Genomic DNA, 21,877 nt, shown 5'->3' with positions numbered 1-21,877 from the left:
CTAATTTGATGAGTATTCACAAGCCTAGTGAGTTGTTATACAAATTTTTAAAATAAGTCTAACTTTTAATACAATATACGAAACAAGTGTTAATTGAAATTAGAGATGATTAAAAATTCATTCTACACTTTTTCATGAGCCTGGAATCAAAAGTATTCAAGACAAATCATAGTAAGAAACGAAAAAGTATTACAGGATTTATCTTATTGTTATCATTCATAATTTATTTCATTTCAACAATAAGAATTTAATACTGAAATGAAACTCTAAACTAACCCTGCTTTTCAGATTTATAATATTAAAACTTTATACAAGGAAAAACAACTAATTACATTTTTTTTTTATCTAGAGTCCGCAACTTTAATATTTGTTTAGATATAAAAGTAAATTTGTGAAGAGTGTTTTAATTATCAGCAATTAAGGAAAAAATAATTAATTGTAGAAAATGAAAATAAAAATTTGTAAAAAAATCTAATTATAATAATTAAAAGTATTTTAAATCTATTTTTTCGAATAGGATGAATTATAAGTTACAATTCGAAATATATTCCTATATATTTTTGTGGCAATCCCCGAATATTTCAGCGACAGGATCTCGTACAAGTACAATTCTCAGTTGTCTGGAAGATGGGAGGAGGAAGGGGTAGTTAACTATAAGCATAAATTGTTATTTTTCATTCCATTAATTATAATGTAAGTTATCCGCGATTTTACATGTACAAATAAAAATAGTTATTTTAATCCACACACGCAAAACAGTTAACCGAATTTATTTCTCAGCTATTTATTTATGCAAAAAAGTAAACCACCAAACTTCAAAGTTTAAAAACTTACAGTTTATTGTTGTTGTTGTTATACTGCCCATTCTCGGATTCGGAAACTTTATGGACTTTTGCGCATGCGCCAGAAAGCGTTCATTTCGTCAAAACAAAAAAAAAAAAAAAAAAATGAAATGAGGAGAGACGTGAGATGACTAACAGGGTGAATTCACATTGTACGCAGAATTAGAAAGAGTGACAATAGCTCATAGTTCTGCACACCACATCTTAGCGAAATATAATAGATAAAAAATGGAATATCAGGATTCTGAGATGAACAGTACAGGCTCCGACAGTTAAAAAAGACTATTCAAAAAAAATTTCGTGTTGATTTATGCCCTTTTACGATTTATCTGCGATTGTTCATCACCTGATCTCACAAATAATCGGGATATTACCGAAACTACTGATTCCTTTTCTCTTCTCTGTTTCTGAAAATAGGACTTTTCGGATTATTCAATAAGCAATTCCGTTATTTATATACACGAGAAACTAATATTAAAATCAAGCACTAAAAGTAAAATGATCGAATCCAAGAAATTGAAAAGGGGAGGATTTGGCTAATATGTTAAATAGTCTGAAAACTGCTTATATTTCTTAAAACTGGTGAGGAAGGTAAAAACATTTCTCAAAAACTCTACAATAAAAAGATACACACACAAAAAATTTGGAAAAATTTAGTAACTTTTCTAAATCAGATCGAAAATACAAAATGAAAAATAAAATTACAAGTGTTCTTTATAAAAAAAAATGTTCATTTTGTGAAGGAAGGAAAGAATTAATAAACACAAAAGAAAATTACAAATATCCAGTATAATGCTGATGTAATATCGTTTGCGATAATCATGGTAAACTACTCTATACTTTCCACTAGAACCGCAACGCATTCCCCATCCTGTTGTAAAAAAAAGAAAAAAAGATACAAAAGAAAAATGCTCAACTCCCCTCCCCCTTCTCGCATCCACCCCGTGCAGAAGCGCGGCAGAAGATGCGGGTCGGGTGTAACCATGGGGGGGGAGAAGATTCGTAAAGAAAAAGAACTTCTCTCCCCCAAAGACGAGGAAAGAACATAACGAGCTTCAAGGTCTTCTGAAAAAGGGGAGCGCCGACCCCGAGGGGGTGCAAGATGAAGGAGGGGAGCAGTGTCCGAACAAGAAGTCTAGTTTATAGCTCCAAATCAGACAGCTGCAGGTGCGAAAATCGTTTGCGCGTACCAGACAGAAGAAAAGAAATTCCGGGAATAGAACGTATATGTTAATGATCATGTTACAACATGCTAATACACCCAAAAGCCTAGTGACAAAAATTTAGAGCAGGGCTATTTAAACATTTCAAATACAAAAAAAAAAAAAAAAAACTTAATTTTTTTTTATTTCTAATGTTAAGAAAATAGAAATAATAATAATTATTATTATAAAGAAACTATTAAAATCGCAGCTACCAATTTTAGAAAAACGAAATTACAATTTCACTTATAAGTATGTAGTTTTCATTAAAGATAAAGATAAAATATTAAACAACGGAAGTAAAATGAGAAAAACAAAATTAAAGAATAGTCGAACTTTTAGCATATTCTTTACAATGTAGAATATTTTAGGATTAATTGAATTAGGCTGATTTAAAATTATTTTTAAAAATACTCCTTAATTATAATGAGGGAAACGTATACACAAAAAATTTATTTAACCCTTTAAAGGGCCATTTTTTTCTAGTCATATTATGCTAAAATATTTTGAGGCTTGAAATTAGAATGATTCATTTAATTTATTAGCTAAATTTAATTTGATTAATTAATTTGGTTAATTGATAATTAAGTAACAAATCAAGACACGTCATTTTGTGTAAGATAAAGAACTGAAGCATCCAAGTTTCTGCCTTTATAAAAAAAATTGTCAGAACTTATGCCAAGCTACATAATTTCATACAAATATTGATAAATTTGGTGGGAAACATACTTTCCACGGCCCTAGAAAGGGTTAATACAGACGCTAAAAGCACATGTGTATAAAAGCCGGTACTAAAATAAAAAAAAATATTCTTTTAACGTATTAATAAATAATATTTTGAAGAATTTATTCAAAATAAGAATAATAATATTCATGAGAATAAAATTCAATATCAATAAAATGCTTTTTTTATGACAAAATCAAATAAATACAAAAATAAATAAAGGTTTCGGGGCGATAATATATTAAATACAAGATAAAAGTAAAAATTACGACTAATTTTTAATCTTGATTTTGAAAATCCTTTTCTTAGACACTACCACCTGCCAAATTTGATTGATCTAAGTCCAACACCTACTCTCAAGACGTCTAAAGCAATTTTTCATCACCCAGGCCGCATCACAGATGTCACATGACGCAATTTACAGACAGTAAGCTTGTCCATAAACCTTACCGTGTTTAAAAAAAAAAAAAAAAAAAAAAAATGATGCAAACTTAGTTTGGAATGCCATTTTGGAGTCGCAGTTTTGGAATTGCAGTCGCTGTTTTTTGAAAAACAACTCTCGCCGTTTCGAAACATGACAAGAATGATTGATTTGTATGTGAAAAAGAGATGATTTTTCTTGGTTCCAAAAAGTTAGGTCTCACCAAAGTGCGGATAAGAAGCGAGTTATTTGTCACCCAAGAACCTTATCTTCCCAAAACAAAAAGAGAAACTTTTTGAAATGGAACAACCACTGGACAGTGGTTAAGTGCTACATTAGCTGTCTCTCCTCGCCACTCGTTATTCAAAAGCATTGAAAAAAAATGTTGACGTTGACTAAAAAAATTTTAATTAAAACACTCGCCTTTACTAACTTCTACCTAACGATTTTTACTTTCTCGTATTCGTAGTATAGAGAAAGTATAGTAATCGTCAGAAAATTCGAACTAGACTTTGATGAATGAATCTCCACGTTTTAGATCTCCGAAAGTTCGAAAAACACTTTTTGGAAAATGACCGTCTGTCTATCTGTCAGAAAGATAACTCAAAAATATTTAGAGTTAGATTGTTGAAATTGGGTATACGGTCTTTACACAAAATCTGCAGATTTCTATCAATTTTGTGTCTATTTTTACCAATCAATTTTTTGAGATTAAATTCGTCTATTCGAATATAAGTAACACGATAACTATAAAAAGAATAGCGCTAGATATATAAGATCTTGTACACAGATTTAACTTTTGTAGTACAGACACCTATCAAATTTTGAACCAAATACAACAGGTTGATCGTCTGTCGGTTAGTACTATCAGGAAAATGCAAATGTGATCAATCAAAAACATAACGATCTTAAAACTATAAAATTTGGTATGGAATTTTGGGATAACAGATATAGTTTTGTTCGAATCGATTGGGGAAAACGCGTCTAAAACACAAATTCTATTTTCTGATACTATTAATCGTAAGCCAGGGATTGATCGCCAAAAAAAACTCAACAAGGATGATACGATAAGATTCAGTAAAAATGCTAAATTCCCGCCAAAGATTAATATAAATATGGGTGAAAGTTTTAGAGACCACTACCGCTGATTATTATTATTTTGTATGAAGTCATCGTATATACTTAGATCTTCCTTTAAAAAAATGAAAATGTATGAAAATATAAATGTTGAATTGTTCTAAATATTTAATCAAACAAATCACTGTGAAACACGCAATGACTTGATAGGTTTAAGTAGATATCCCTTAAGTTATGCGGGATTGGAGGTTTACAAGTTTCCGGAGTCTGGCTAAGAAACATTGGGTAAGAAACATAAAATCAATTTCATCTATAACCTACACAAAAAAGTTGACCGCTTAAGCCCCTCCACGGTAATGTTTATAAGACAATTATTGAAATAAATTTTTAAAATAAACTATTTAAAAAAATCGAAAAAACATACGGTTGCAAAATTGTGTCATTCTAATTACTATAACAGTTGTAAAATCTTTTCCTTCAATATATTTCAATGATTCTTAAAAAAAAATCATATTTAAATTAAATCATATTAAGCATCGTCCTCTCTAAACTATCCAACCAATCGGTCGAATGAACACTAGAAGGAAGAAATTTAGCTCCAACTGATTTAACAAACACCAGATGGCGTTCTTGTATGGAATCTGGTTCCAAACTTGAAAGCCCCCGACCCAACACCGAGACTTTACTAACATGCTATCGCAACTCCATTTGTTTTTCAGCCGAAATATTATCTAAATACATGCATACATAAACCATTGTGAAAGATATAAAACAGAAATATTCAAATCAATACGGAGATAATACTAACCTTGGTGATCGCTGTGGCCACTGATCCCTTTCCCACAGGCTCATTGGTCACCTGCACGGCCACGTGAGGATTATCGAGGAGTGGCCACGCCCCAGGCACACTACACGTCTGAAGCTCGTCATAAAAAGTCCTCAGGTGGGGATCGCCGAAAAGGGCGCAGTGGCTGTACCCTCCAACGGGGCGGTAGTTGTTGCACTCTTGATGAGGGGGTTTTTGGAACCGGTGTCCGCCTCCTGGTCTTGAAGGGTGCTTCGGAGGCGGCATGGCCTGTGGACCCTTCTCCAGCACGCGTGTGCAGTCGAACATGCGCATCCACTGCGAGACGAGTGACTGCACCGTATGATAAGACAAGTCGCCTCTGCAGGATCGGGCCGTGGCCCGAACGCAGTCCGAGTAGCTCCTCAGTAAGCTGCAGTAGCGAAAGGTTGCGCCCTGTTGTATGTTGTCTTCCTCGGTGGCACGAGCGTATTGTCGAGAGCACAGCTGAACCCTGCACTCCGCCGAATACACTAGCAAAATAAATTGAAAGAAAAAAAAAAATCATCAGAATACAGCTATCATACATCGGACATATAAGAAAATATCAATACACTTAGTGTGGTAAATGAAAATTTTATTTTTTATACCCTCAAATATATTTGGACTTATTGGATCATTTCAGCTGGAAGATGGATTCGATGCGTAATCGTTCATAGAATTATTTCGAAATGCAATGTCAAACGTTACTGACCAATGAGCTTAAGGGAAAGGGATCAGTGGCCACAGCGATCATTAAGGTTAGTACTATTTCGACGTTACTTAGAACTAAGGTGTTGTTGCTCCCTTAGCAGAACAATCCAAGCTGCTTCCCACGCCCTATGTGATATATTTTTATTAATTTTTCATTCTCCGTGCGACCCGTTTGGAACCACCTTCTAGTATTTTTTTTTAATTTGCATATTTATAATTTTGAAAATATATTTCATACAAATGAACTATTCTTGAAAATAATACTTTAATAATACTGATGAAAATACTAACAAAATCAATTAATATATCATTGCAGCAAACAAATTATAGATCGTATTCATTTTCTGAAAGATTCTTTTATTTATCGATAATTTCCAATCAGTCTTAAAGGGTTTTTTTTTTTTTTTTTTTTTTTTTGCATAATAATTTATATATAAATTTAACTACTAAAACTTTATCAAAGGTCATCTTTGCATAACTTATGGAGGCTAATCTTGCAACCACCTTAATTTGACCATGTCGAAATTGATTAAAATGTGCGAATTCAATTTTAAAATATAAATTATTTCATAGTGGCTAACTTCACGACAAGACATTCCAATGTAAAACAGGCTAAGATGTATATACTTGTAATATATTTCCAAAAGTAACAAATGAAACTGATGACTTATTTAAATCTATCCATACTCAATTTGATTCAGGTTAAAACGCATCTAGTTCCGGTATAAATGTATCCAATAGTAGTTGAATAATGATAGAACCAAATGATTAATAATAAAAATAATGGGCCACTACTTCAGCCACCCCCTACCCTCTTAATCTTTTAGAAATTTCTAATTGGTTTCGCACACCATTATTGTCGCCAGCAGCTTTAGGTCTACAAACAAACACTTCCATCTTTCCATAAATGGTTTTACCAGTAAATGTTATCTCTCAAACGATTTAAAACAATGTATCACACATAAAAGGTGCAGATATATGAAAGAAAATCTCCGATCACCGCATCTATGGCAATATTAACTCTCCCTCCTCGATTACCCCCCCCCTTTCCTTTTTTTAGTTACTCGCACATGAAGTGCACAGAATGTATTGGAAGCGTCAAAAAAATTAGACCGCAAGATTTTGACGATTCTCGAAATTTTAGACCTCCTTTTGAGTTCGAAAAACACTTTTTGGAAAATTCCTGCATTATTTGTGCCACACATAACTCAAAAAAGCTTAGAGCAAGACAGATGAAATTTGGTATATGGTCTATACACCAAATTTGTAGATTTCTATCAAATTTTGAACAAAATTTATTCACAGAAAGCCTGTTTGTCTGTCTGGCTATTCGAATATAAGATAACACGATCACTACAAAAAGTAGAGAGCTAAATGTATAAGATTCTGTACACGAAACTTAATATCTATATTGTAGCCACCAACCAAATTTCGCGCCAATCCAATGAAGGGTTGATTTTCTGTCGGTCTGAGCATTTAGAAGCATGTAAACGCATTAACTCAAAAACAGATAATTTAAATAGCCAAGTTTGGGATTTGAATTAGTAACTGCAATTGTAATTCTGTGCTAAATTTTGATTTTAGTCGATTGGGAAAAAAGAGATCGCCAAAACATGCGCCAAAGATCATACGATGGATTCAGTAGAAATGCTAAATGTACGCCAAAGGTTAATATTGCGTAAAAAAATTTGGTACACACATTTAACATCTTTATTGCAGCTAACAACACATATTTTGAGGAAAATGCAACAAGGAGTTGAATGTCTGTGGGTCTGTATGTTCAGAAGCACGTAAACGCGAAAACTCAAAAATGCAATGACTTTTAATATATAAAATTTTATATGAGATTTTGTGATCACAATTGCAGTTCTGCGTCAAATTTTGATTTCAACAATTGAGAAAAATGCATCTAAAACACAAATTCAATTTTTAGGTACTAGTAACGCATGTCAGGGATTAATCGCCAAATAACTCGCCAAGGATGACACGATAGATTCAGTCAAAATACTAAATTTACGCCAAAGGTTAGTATTTCATATTTGTACGCCAATAACAAGTTTATTAGAGAGTATGCGAGGAAGTTTTGGGGAAACCGCTCCCACTGGTTGAAATTCATAAACGATAAATAAAAAAACAACACAAGATTCACGAGATAAATTACTCTGTGAAAATGTTGAAAATGAATAAATGTAAATTGAAATTCGCACAAATAAGGATTTCATGTTTATCTTGCAAAACCATAACCGACGCCAGCTGATAAGATCAATAAGCCATGGTTTTATCAGCTGGCCATGAACAGGTTTACTGACCTTATGATTTTTTCCGTCAAATTTTTCCCAGGAATAAAAATAAACTTTAATGTTCACCGATAATTCGAATTTTTCTTTCTCTTTCAGCTGATTTTAATGAATAATAAATTATAATATATCGTCTGGTTCAAATTAAATGGTAAATTGGAAATAAAAATCAAAAATAAAAATAATAAAAATATTTTTGTTTGAATTGCTTTCCTTCGTTAAACACGCGCATTCTCTTAGTGTTTTTATAATCGTACGTGAGTAAGATTCTTAATTCACTCATAAATTTTACTATTGTATAATCGAATAAAAAAAACATTTAAAATTTTCTCATTCTTTTCTTTCGCAAAAAAGAAAAAAGCTTTAAATGGAAACTTAAATATTTACTATGAAATTTTATCATAAAAGAATTGCATATAAAATGGCTGTTTATTAAAATTATTTCCCTACTTACAGTAATTATTATTTTTAAAATAATCTTTTTAATTATATTTATCAGCATTTTTTTAATCAAACTGCTAGCTGTTTACTTATTAAGCACGCAATATTAATCAAAACTGTGATTAAAAACAAATACTAATCGTCATTTTAGGTAGATTCCTATAGGAAGACTACTTCTTGCAATGGTTCTCATAAGATTTCGAGAAAAATTCTTGTTCTTTACCATCATGGTCCCTAGAACCCAAAACCACACTTCGTTCAAAAGTTTATATATATGTGCATAATGCTTTGCCCATGATATCTTATGAACAGAATAACTAGAGAAATTTTGTTTGGATTTTAACTGGCTTGGAATATGTTAGAAATATAAAAATCTCGGATGAGTGCATAAATACCCCATCTAACTCAAAGGGGATGGAAATTTTCATTTCGCCATAACTTTCTTAGTATTGAAGATAGAAAAATAAATCCAATTGTCCAAATGAGCGCCTCATTAAGGCGAACAACTTTTGCATTTAAAGTTTTTCGATGACTGCAATATCTTAGAAGTTAGTGACTGAAAAGTGACCACGCTATAATTTTGACTGTTTCTAACATCAACAAACAATAACTCAGATATAAAGGAATGTACCTTTGCCTTCGAATTTGACGATATTATTTTTTTTTTTTAATTTTAAAAATGTTGTTTCTTCTTGATATACTCATTTTTAAACCCAACTTTTGGTAAAATCCTAGATGGGCCCACCTCTTGGCGACTTGAAATCTCGCCAAGTTGACTACTAATTGAATATTTGTAATCATTATTTTTCAAAAACAATACTTAAGCCAGAAATAATAATAAATATAATAAAAAATAAATATAATTAATAAATAAAATAAAATAAATATAATAATAAATAAAATGAAATAAATATAATAATAAATAAAATAAATATAAAATAAAATAAATTTTAAAAAAATTAAAAAAATCCGTCCATGTTGCCACATTGGCGACGTTATCGCCACTCGTTTGGCGCGAATTCAAAAAGTCGTTAAGAGGTGGGCTGTGCCAGGATCCACCCCAACTTTTCTTAATTTGAATTAATGGATGACTTGAAATTTTATTCTGGGATTGTTAGTTTCGAATTTCGGCCGTATTTCTATGTATTCTTCATCAATAAAAGTTTTTTCTTTCGCACTTTTTTTACATACGTGCCGCCTTTGACGACCAACTTATTTCCCATGATTATGCATGCCTTTAATTTCATTTAAATCTCCTATGCATAGTCTGATATACATGTAATACAGTACTCATTAAGGATCACTAACAACAAAATTCTGGATCATATATATATCATTTAAGTTTAAATGTCATAAATGGGATCACTTTCAAGTTATTTAAATGTACTTAACGACTGTCTCGACTAACCTTTTCTTGTACTATCATCAATTTAAATAAGTTACATCTGTCGGTAGGACGATTACTCACGTGACGCAATTTAACCTTAATAGCGTGACGTCTATTGTAGTTATTGTTTAAAACTTTAACAATAAAGTGCTTCTGAAGGTTAAAGGCTGGCCTAAGTGCTCAAGCACTCAAAGTCAAGATGAGATTCAAGACGAGATCCAATTATTTAAAGTCGATACTTTTGCAAAGAATATTTTATGCAAATATATAATCAAAGCACTCATAGTGGAAACATAACACATCTCATTCTGTCAGAGGTTAGTTATCATTATCTACAAAAAGGAGCCGGTCCTATAGGGCTTGTTAGGCAATTTAAGTGTTTTAAGAGTCCTTCCCTTTCCCAACCCAATAGTTATGCATACTTTTTTTTTTATTTTACCGATTTTGATTTCGTTTCCATGTGAGTATTTTTTAAGTATCAAACGTCACAATAAGAATAACAAAAATTTTAATTAAAAGTTATCCTGAAGAAAGTTGGCCTCGATGTTTTGCGCATCTAAAACAATTTAAATTTCAAAGTAAATCACAGCAAAATGTATTTATTTTCAAATAAAACATTAAAAGAAATCATAAAATTCTTAAAGCTATCCATATGCGCTAATTGTCATCTAATGAATACGTAATTGCTACAGCTGTTGGCTACTACTTGCGAGCCAAGTTTTACATAGGTGTTTCGAAAAAACACCTACGTAAAACTGTCTTCTTTTCTTAATTTATATATTTGAAATATAAGTTATCAGTTTACTTGTCTATGAAATACCTTCACTTGACTAAACACAACCACTGACTTAGTAATTTCAATGCCATGTTAATACTGATATCATCTGCTTAGTTCAGAGGTTAAGAACCAGTTCAAGAACTCCGTGACACATTCCTTCAAATCGGTAAATCCAACTAAAGCACTCGACTGCATAGACATATTTTATAAGAACTGATTCAAACTAAGCATTCGCCCACTAACAGCATAAATCATTAAGGAAATTATTCTTCTGCATGCTCCGAAACCGCAGATTACTTTTGCTATCGATTACTTGTTTAAAAAACTAAATTATTTCCGATTTTGCACTAATTATTTTCGCATACATTAAAACTGTGTGGGACTGTGTGTTACACCGAGAAATAGGCTAGTTATTAATGCGGTCTTAAGCAATTCAGCCCACGTTAAAATGCTATGAATGAACGTGAGAGGTAACCATTTAAAGTAGAAATTCTCAACCCATGGAATTGACGCGAGTTCGCAAATTGTACAGACAAAGTCTATGGCAAATGATACCGACGTGCTCTGATTGGTTTAAGCCTTGGCATCTTTTTGGCAATGTTTTGCAAAAAAAATGCCATACTGAAATATATTTTTATAAAAATAAATAAAATTTGTGATTTCCCCCAGCCCTATTTTTTACGGTTTACATGTAATATTAATCTGGAACATATATACCAGCAGAAAAGATCAAATCCTGGAACCAAAATTCAAGAAATATAAAAATTACAATTTATTAAAAATATTTTTTAGTGTGTGTGTTTCTTCCTAATATTATTTTGATATAACTAAAAAAATTTAGCTACGAAATCACGTATTCTGTTAAAGCTTACATATTTATACTTTTTGGGCATTAAGTAATCATCTCCCCATATTTAGTTAATGGGAAAGTAACAAACGTTCAGCAACAAGTTTCAATGACTGCATAAATTATCTTATAAAGGCACGAAAATCATAGAAAAATAAGAATTATTTAATTGCTGCATCATATGTTGAGTAATTACTTTCATTCAGTTTTTATACTTCTGTGCATAAACAACATTAGTTACTTGTATTGCTAGTATTATTAGTAATATTTATTATTATTATTAATAATTAGTATTACTAGTAATATTTAGAGAAAACAATTATGTTAATAAAAATTAGACCGTGTTGATATTCACTTGTATCTTCCATAAAATTAATGAAAGGTATAAGGTTTGAGGCAAATAAGCGAAAACTACACTATTATGAGTGCAAAACATTGCCAAAAAGATGCCAAGGCTTAAACCAATCAAAGCACGTCGGTATCCTTTGCCATAGACTTAGTCTGATAATAGCAGTAAGCAGAAAACACGAGATATAAGGGATTAAAACGCTATATATATTAACAGGAAGATTGGGAAAGTCTTTTTAAACCTTTAAATTTAAAATGGCTTCCCATATAGCCAAGGAAGTAATGTGTATCTATAGTAAAGTGATTAAACTGAATTTGTTGAGATAGCTCCTAGCGGAGGAAAAAGGAAGCTACAAGAAATAAAGCAGATCAGCCAAAAAACTCAATATAAAAATGTACGCTATATTACAATAAAAATAAGTTTCATGGAATTATCTGTAAAATTGGTGTATCTTCGAATCTTCGGCCCTTTAAGTATAATCTTCAAATTTTAACTTAAATGGAAAAAAAAAAAAAAAGTATGCCCTAAATTGAAAAATACATTCTCCGGTACTATTAAACAGTTTTTCTATGTTAAGAAATGGCGAAGTGAAATTTAAACAACAAAGAAAATAAATGATAATAATAAATCTGAAAAACACATTCGGGGGGTACAGAAGAGTACATTTTTCGATTTCAGGATGAATCCTTTTTCAAATCACGTAATTTTCATAATTTTAATAGTAAATATCTCTACCAATTTTACAGATTTCATGAAACTTCTTCCTGTGTTTTTATTATGGCATAACCTACATATTTCGAACTGAACTTTTCGACCGACGTCTTTATTTTTTGAGTTATTTTAATACCTTTCCTTTTCCTTTATTTATTTATTTTATTTACTTATTTGTTATTTTAGTATCACTTCTTCATTTCATCATTAGTGGCGCTGTAACCTGTCTCAATAAATTCAGCATAATCACTTTATTGTAGGTACATATTATTCCTCTAGCTATATTACAGAATATATATATTCAAACATTTCATCGTAACAAAATTCTGTAATAAATATACAGGAATAAATTTTGTTTTTGAAGTTTCGCATGAAAAGTTAAACTTATAAATGTCATAAAACTTAATAGGCAACAATAACAGAAAAGTACTAAGAACTCTGTATTAAAGCGATAAAATATTTTACACCTTTCACGAATAAAGAAGTGATGGATAAAATAACGTCTTATGCGTATATCAAGAACAATTACGGCAATGAAATTATGTCTTCTTTTAAACTTAATTATATAAAACCCAGAAAGAAACCGCCTCAAGAATTTCATTGAAATTATACACCATCTGAATACTAATCGTTAACTTTCATCATAAATTGTTGCGAAATTATTTCTACGCAGATAGGATGCGGAACTAATGCCATGATTAAAGAAAATGGAATATAATGTTTTAAAAAAATCCTATAAATGTTATTAAGTTAATACAAATCGTTTAATGCTTAAGCTCAAGATTTGAATTACCTGCCAAGTAGTTAATTTTGATAATAAAACTTTTTATGCATGAAAAATTGGATGGGTGGGTAATGATAATAGGGTTACTCAGAAATTAAAAGATTAATCGATAGAATATACAAGATAAAAGTTTGTGAGCAGCCATTTAGCGAAAATACCATTCCAAGAAGGTACACAAATTTACAGGAGTCATCTCGAAAATCAAGATTAATTACCTGAAAGAACACAATTTAAATGTAATTTACACAAAAGATTTAAAATCTACTTGGATTTTTACAATATGGATTTTTAAAAAATATTCTAAGAGTCGAAAGCACATAATAAACAATTAATTAATAGTTTGAATGCAATTTTCCTTGTCGTAAATTTGCAAAAATACCGCTATTATTATTTTTTTTATGTGTTCTAAAATCTGGAAGGAGAGAATAAAAGCATCAAGAATTTTAGTTTTTAATTACATGTTGGTTCAAGTTCTATGTATATGCAGATCTTTCAATCTTTGATCATGAATTTAAAAAAAAAAAAAAAGAAGAAGAAGAAAAGAATTCATTTTTTTTAAATTCGTAAATCAATTTTTTTAAATTTATGATTTTCCAACAATTTCTTAAACATTAAAACATTTCTTTAATAGATACAACGGTACGTTTAAACGATTTTTATAAAGAGGCACTTACCAATCCTTGATCATGAATTATTTTTTTTAAAGAAAGAAAGAAAGAAAAGAATTCATACCTTTTAAATTCGTAAATCAATTTTTTAAAATTTATGATTTTTCAATATTTTTCCAAAAGCCTTTCAAACACAAAACGTTTTTTTAATAGATACAACGGTACATTTAAAAGATCTTTAAAGAAACACCTTTGAGACAAAAATAATCAGTGAGAGGGAGGGAAAAAAAAAAAAAAACCTACAGGGAAAGTCAATAAGACGAATGTAAACTTCAAGAATCTCTCAGTTAAGATAAAGAGCCTCGCACGACGCACAAGTCTGGAGCAATAAACAAAAATAAAAATAAAAAATATCTGTCAAATAAATCAATAGAAAAGAGAAGAAAAAAGTTTAAAAAAACCAACCTCGATTAGATAAAAAATTAAAAAAAAAAAAAAAAAAAAGGAAGTGGCAATCAGACTTTTAGTTGCTGTCTCTTCAAGAAAACAATGCATTTTCCTAAGTTAAACGATAATATGGCGATAAGTTCATCTTCAGATAACAATTCAATGAATGTGACATTTTTGACACGCCAGATCAACCAATCGAGATGACGCCAAAACGGCCAACCTAAAATCTCATCGAAAACTATTTGTAAGCGTAAATATCACGTGATAAAGGGACAATAATAAATAAGGTATCACGTGATCAATGACTCCGGCTTTATTTTTTCCTTCTATTTTGAGTTATGTATTAAACAGCGATCGGCGAATTAGCATGTTGTTTTCCAAGATTAGAACCAAAATAATAATTAAAGTCTCTATGATTAAAAGCTTCAAGATAGAAGGTGGTAATCATTTTTATAAATCTCACATACAATGGAAAAATAACTGAAGATGAGAAAAAATAATTATTTTCAAGTTTCTCAGCGTCCTAGGTCGGCACATAACAAGACAATCAAAGGAATAAACAAGATAATTTAATCACAAATTCACAAACCGAGTCGATGCTGAGATGAAACTACATAAAAAAAAAACGATAAATTATAAATTTTATGTCCGATTAAATAAATAAATAAATTGTGATTCTTTAAAACTGGACATGAAATAAAAACAAAAATGAACGAATCTGATTTTAAAACAGAACAAGTTTTTAAGGCACAGGTTTTATTCAGACAAATCTAAAATTATTTTTAAATAAATCGTTGAATATTAAGCACAAAAATATTTTTAAATGCTTTGAAATATGGCATAAAACACAGAACAAATGGATTTAATCTTAGTGTAGAATACAATTATTTCCATTTAACATTTATTGCATTAATTCATCGTGGTTTTAATATAATTTTTTCGACCTTGTAATTTATTTAACAGTGATTATTGATCCCTGTTTTTCCATTAATTAGGATTTTAAAAAACTTATGCAGGGATAATTTTGTCATTAAAATTGCAATTATTTTCAAATTAGATATAACTAAGTTCAAATTATGAACAGGAGTATCTAGAATATATAAGAAAAAAAAATGTTTATGAATAATAGAAAAAAGCAAAGTAGGAGTCAAACTATTGATATGCAATTATTAGAAATTTATATCAAATATAAAATGTCCAGACATTGGAAATATTAAGAATAGCACCAGCACGGGTTTTATTTATTTCTGAATTCACGATTAACTTTTTTTTACTTTATAAAAATAATTTAGAATAAAAAAAAAAAGATTTACGAAATTATGTTGATATCTTTAAAAAATTAATCAATATGAAAATCTTCATTATGCCCATTACACAATAAGCGGCATAGTTACCAAATTACAGAAAATCCACTTCCATAAACTAATTCCTAAGAAATTATCAAAATTCCGATAGTAGATTCAGACTATTATTAATATCAATGATAAATTGATCCTTATATACAGGATGTTTCAATTTAACAAGCTCCCCCCCCCAATAGCTAGAACATCTTGGATTGTAGTTCAGAAAAACTTGGTAACTTCAGAAATAAAGCCTTACTATTATATTCCTTATCATCACAGAATTAGCTAAACACACGCGAACGCATACATAAATGCAATTTATAGAACATCCCTTAAAATATTAATGTGTAGGCCATTCCTAGAATCCATTCCGCTCCTTTCAGAGAGCCCAGAGGTTTTTCCCTGAAGTTTTATATCCTTCCGAAAGGTAAGAAAAGTAGGCTTTCGTCCCTTTCGTTTAGGCAGATCTTAACAAAAACCACTTTCCTCTTCTCTCTTTATTTCGTTTTATCCACTAGGAAAGGGTCGCCTCGGGTAAAATACAAGCAAACCGGTGAGTCTATATTGTCTATATCAGGCAGATATTGAGCCTATACGATCTGCTAATTTTATTCGAAGAAATTTCAGAACAAATGGTGAATTTAGAAAAAAAGAGAATAATCAAATAAAGAAACGAAATAAAAATTAGATAAAAATTAATTTAACTAACACGAATAAAACACAAATGAAAACAAAAAACAGAAAGAAAAAATGTAAAATTTTGCTAATAATACGAATTCTGGCAATCCGAAAACTTGGTAAAAGCAAAATCTGGAATCACTTAGAGGACAAGAACTACATTCAGGACACAAACTATAAACACGAATAAGAACAAGAAATGAGCATGTTTAAAAGAAGAAAAATAATAATAATAGTAATAAGGTTACATATAACTTCATATCCATTAAGTCTGACATTAAGGGTCATATGTAAAACAAATATTTTAATTGTCGTAAGTAAGATGTTTATTTATTATGGACATAACCCTTTCCAACGGACACAGGCCCAAAACATCACACTGCTATTAAAAACATAAATATGCGGTTAAACTATCATTTAAATTTCGCAATATTGTAATATCACTTTTTTTATTTGTCTTTTGAATTGTATAGATATTAAATAGAATTCTTCTTCCTTAACTTTCAACAATGGAAGAAAATCACATGATTAAATATTTGACGAAACAATGAAAATGGTTTGAATTTCAGGTCAAAAATATAATCTATTGTTTAAAATTAGGGGAAAAAATTTAAAAAATTGCCAAAATTAAGCCAAATTTGCATGACTATTAAATTGGCAACATTAAAAAGAAATTTTGAAATGGGATAAAATTAATTTTTGAGCGATAATATTTCGGAATAAGTCATTGCAGAAAAATTCTAAAACTCAGTTTAATTTCCAATTAATTAAAATTACAAAAAAAAAAAATCGCTCCGAAGTACATTTTTTTCGACTTCCAAGGTACAAATTTGGCATATGACAAATTTGGCACCTGTAGATCAAATGGTTTGGCCTGTAAAGCGCCAGCACACACGAACACACATGCTCATCTTTATTATTAGTAGAGATTCAGAGTTGTTCCAAAAAAAATATTAAAATAAATAAATATAAGCAAATATAAAAAAATTCTTCAAGAATAATAATTCAAGTATCAAAAGTGATTCGAAGCCATAAAAATGATGTAATACATTGAATAAGAACTTTTTAAAAAAAAAACACAAATTACAGACGTATTAAAAGTTTTTACATTTCATTACAATTCTATTTTTAAATTCATGTTTTTTCTCGAATTCAAAAGCAGGTGGCGTCACTAGTACGAAAGCAAAATTTAATTAACTTAATCGACTGATTCTTAAATTCTGAAAATATTAAAATATAGTATTATCATAAGAAATGTACCGCTAAAAACATTTCAGAATTCCAGTACATGAGGAAGCGAAGGAAAAATAAACAATTCTATCTTTTCAAGCATGATATGTAAAGTAAAATTTTTCAGAAAACTACGTTTCAAATACAGTGGATAACCTCGAGATCCTCTCGATACTGGGACACTAATTCCTTTTTTTTTTCTAGTCGCCCGCAGCTGTCCAAATCCTTATAATTTTAGAAACGTACATTTTAAATTAAAATATTTAAATTGCAGAAAATTGCTATTTTTTTATTGAATAGTTAAAAAGTAATTTTCGAAAAAAATGCCACGTAATAAACAGCAGGTGCATATCAAAGCATCTTATAAACATCTGTGTGTCAAAAGCTTCCTTATGCTAATTTTTACATTACCTTATTGCATTTCCTCTAGTGGAATAAAAACATACGAAACCATGAAGTAATCAACGAAAATATAAAGAAAAGAAAAAATTGCTATTCCGTGCAGATATTAACTAGTTTCTATTAAATATATATTTATAGCACAGATTAAATGTGGGCGTTTGCTTGTGAAATCTAACTTATCTCAATTCATAAAAAAGGATGATATGACCTGCGATAAAAAATCGACTTACAACGAAAAAAAAGAAAAAGGTTCTAAAAGGTTATTTTTCTCACAAACAGAAGGTTATATTTTCATTTCCAATGCATCTCACGTGTGTTAGGGCGATCCAGATTAAAAGAAATATCGTTCAAATCGCTAGATTTTATCTACTCCAAATCGTAGTCGTAATTCTGAAGCACATCCTAGTATTTTTATGAGTTTTTCCGATAGAAATAGTAATTTTTTTGTGTGTCACTCTAAGACTGAAAATACGTGACCTTTTTTAATATCTTACCCGCCTACATTTATGTTAGTTTGGAATTTTAATTTTACCATGAGTTCCCATTACTACTTTTGTGGCGATTTCACCTTAAGATAACGAATCTCTCTCTCCATATAAATATGTATAATTTTTGTGCATTTAAAAAATGTTAAAGAAATATATTAGTTCTTAAATCTTTGTGAGATAAGAAAACAGGAGAAAAAAAATTAATTTTAAAGTAATTTTACATCATATGTAATCAATTAATTACTTTTGAAAATAAATACAGAATTTATCAGTATTTCTATTGTTTTATTTTATGATACTAAGGCTCTTGAACTGCAGTTTCAAAAGTTCTACTAGTTAAACTAGTATTAAAGGGTACCAGTAGGGAAATGCAACATCTTTTGTGTTGAAATGTTTATAAATTTATTTTAATACTCACAAATTGAAAACACTTATTTCGAACACCAGCAATTTAGAGAACAAAGTTTAAAATTCAAAAGTTTGTTTGTAACTGAGAAAATTTATACGAAAGAATTTTAAAAAATGCATAAACAGAAAAGCATTACATACATTTAAATGAATCCTTGCAAAATCAAAAACTACCAGCAATAAAATATTAAAATATTCCATAGAGGAAATAAAAGGTATAAAATTCACAATAATAACACATTAACCTAATAATAATAACCTAACCTAAAACATCTAATCGTAACGAAATTCACAACTTCTTATAATAATGAATTTTCAAGAGAGGTAATTTGATTATATTTACAAACATGGCAAATAAGTATATAAAACATGTGTTCGGATTTCCACTGCCAAGTGTCTTTTTTCTGTACATATATTCCACAGTTGTTCATCTCCAAGATGTTTCGAAATTAAACTACCAACAATTTCTCAGATCAAATTTTAGTAACTAGAAACATTCATCATGACTATCGTAATTCAATAAAGTAAATAATTTATCTCTTTGATGTTTCGATAGTGCTTTTTCTTCAAGCGAAAATTTACACCGAAGCAATAAATATTGTTAAAATATTTAAATATAAAGATAAAATTTTCTTAGAATATTCATATTTTTTATATTCTATGAATATTTCTAAAGCAATAAACATTTATGAAATATATAAAAATATACTTCACAAAATTCCAGAGGGGTTAACTTAAAACGCAAAGAAATCAAAAAAAAAAAATTCAATTCACGCGGCGTATTAATAGTATTTTAAAAAACACCAGCAATAAGTTAATTAATATATTATTTTGAACAAGTGAATCTAATAACACTTGCTTAAAATCCAATTAAAACGCAGCAATATCGTTTGCTTTTTTTGTTGTTGTTATTGTGAAAATTCGAATCTCAAACTCAACTCCCATTAATTCTTGAACTTCCATTAGCTCCGTAATGCAAAATCTATTGCGTACTACTCGAATATTTTGGCATTTGATAAGTTATTGCTATGCATATCTAAGTCGGTCCTTGAAAGATGCTAATTAAATCACGAAGATTGAAAACGAAAGCTCATTTTCACGTGATTATATGACAATTCGTTCACTTGGAAGTGAGTTTCGCAACTACTTTTAGAAATGACGCAAGAGATCCGAAACGTTTTTGGCTGAAGTTTCTTCAAAATAAAAACCAACGCCAGGTGATGTGCAATTGGAATGCAATTACAATGACATTTCAGGTCTTTTCGTCATGCTTGCGTCAGTCTTCAAAACAACTTTTGCATTTGTGAAACAAGGTTAAATTTTAAAATTTTAAAAAGAAAAAAAAATCTAATGCGTCATGATTTTTCCCGTTTTCAAATAAGGAAATAATTTATTTTTAAAAATGAAGGTTAAAAAGAAAAAAGAAAATTATTTTCAAATATTCACTTGAAGTTCTACGTTTTCTAGAAATAAAGCTTCAGAATATACATTCTGCTAGGTTCATTTAAAATTCTAAATAATTTTTTCTTTTATCCTCTTCAGTTATAATCATGTCGACCAGGATATTCTAATATTGTCATATTGTATTTGTGTGTATATATATATATATATATATATATATATATATATATACAGTGGCTCAAAAAATTGAGAGTACACCTTACGTTTACTTGATAAATGCGACTTTCAATATAAATAACACATTGCCGGGAAGTGCAAATTTGTTTTTATTTTTACACATAACAAATGGTTTAATTTAGAGTAAAAATAAAGAAAAATCAACGAAAAATTTCTAAATTGAAAATTTTAAAAAGCATTTTAAATAAACATACGCAGAATTTTGCCTCAAAAAATTGAGAATACACCAATGAAATTTTTGCAATATCACGCGTAGAAACAAAGTGTCACTATTAAATTGCATGTCTTTTGGCTCTTATAATGGTCTCTAAACGTCATGGTACCGATTCGACCAACTTTTGGTGGTATCTGAAGATATTTTACCCCATTCTTCTTGCACCACTTGTTTTAAATGGCTTTTGTTTCTAATTTTGTATTTTTGAACCACTTTTTCGAGTATGGCCCACGAATATTCAATGGCATTGATGTCAGGGTACTGTGGTGGTGTGTGTAACTGTTGTTTATAATGAAAAAGACATCATATTTTGACGTTACGCGCATTCTGTTTGTGGTCGTTGTACTGCTGGAAAATGGAATTTAAATCTAAACCCAAATTTTTAACACTTTCCTTTAGATTGCTGCTACCATATGGTTCATCCAACTTGTTGCAGAAACTGTCCAAATCATAAGCAGAAGTGTAAGTGCTGAAACTGTGCTAAATGCCATTAGACAAGCTGGATATAAAAGTCGCATTGTTAGATAGAAACCGTTCATCTGCTTGTAAATCCAGAAAAAGCATTTGAAGTTTGCAAAACTCATCAATTGAAGACCAATAACCTTTGGAAGAAATCTATATTTAGTAATGAAAGAAACCTCAACATTTTTGGCAGTGACAACCATCTTACTGCATGGAGAAAGCCTAATACTGCTTTGTATCCAAAAAATGTACGTCCTACAGTTAAACATGATGGTGACTCCGTGATGATTTGGGTTACCTGGCTTCATCCGGGGTAGAAAATTTAATTTTTATAGATGGCATTATAAATGATACGGTTTACTTGGATATACTTCGCAGCAATCTAAAGAAAAGTGCTAAAAATTTGGGTTTAGATGGAAATTTCATTTTTCAGTAAGACAACGACCCCGAACAGAAAACACGTAACTTCAAAATATGGTGTCTTTTTCATTGTAAATAGCAGTTACACACACCATCACAGTACCCCGACATTAATGCCATTGAATATTGGTGGGCCATA

General features: G+C 30.0%; 1 protein-coding gene across 1 annotated transcript in view; it reads right to left on the bottom strand.

Moving 5' to 3' along the window:
- Positions 1-21,877, bottom strand: part of LOC129988145 (repulsive guidance molecule A-like) — a 47,266-nt gene that overhangs the window by 18,316 nt on the left and 7,073 nt on the right. The window contains exon 2 of the mRNA XM_056096293.1: positions 5,075-5,583. Within this exon, the coding sequence (XP_055952268.1) occupies positions 5,075-5,583 (509 nt within the window). The remainder of the gene's footprint in view (positions 1-5,074; positions 5,584-21,877) is intronic.

This window comes from Argiope bruennichi, chromosome 10, assembly GCF_947563725.1.
Source record: "Argiope bruennichi chromosome 10, qqArgBrue1.1, whole genome shotgun sequence".
Lineage (NCBI taxonomy): Eukaryota > Metazoa > Arthropoda > Arachnida > Araneae > Araneidae > Argiope > Argiope bruennichi.
The sequence above is the reverse complement of the archived record's forward strand: the minus strand, read 5'-3'. Positions and strand labels throughout refer to the sequence as shown.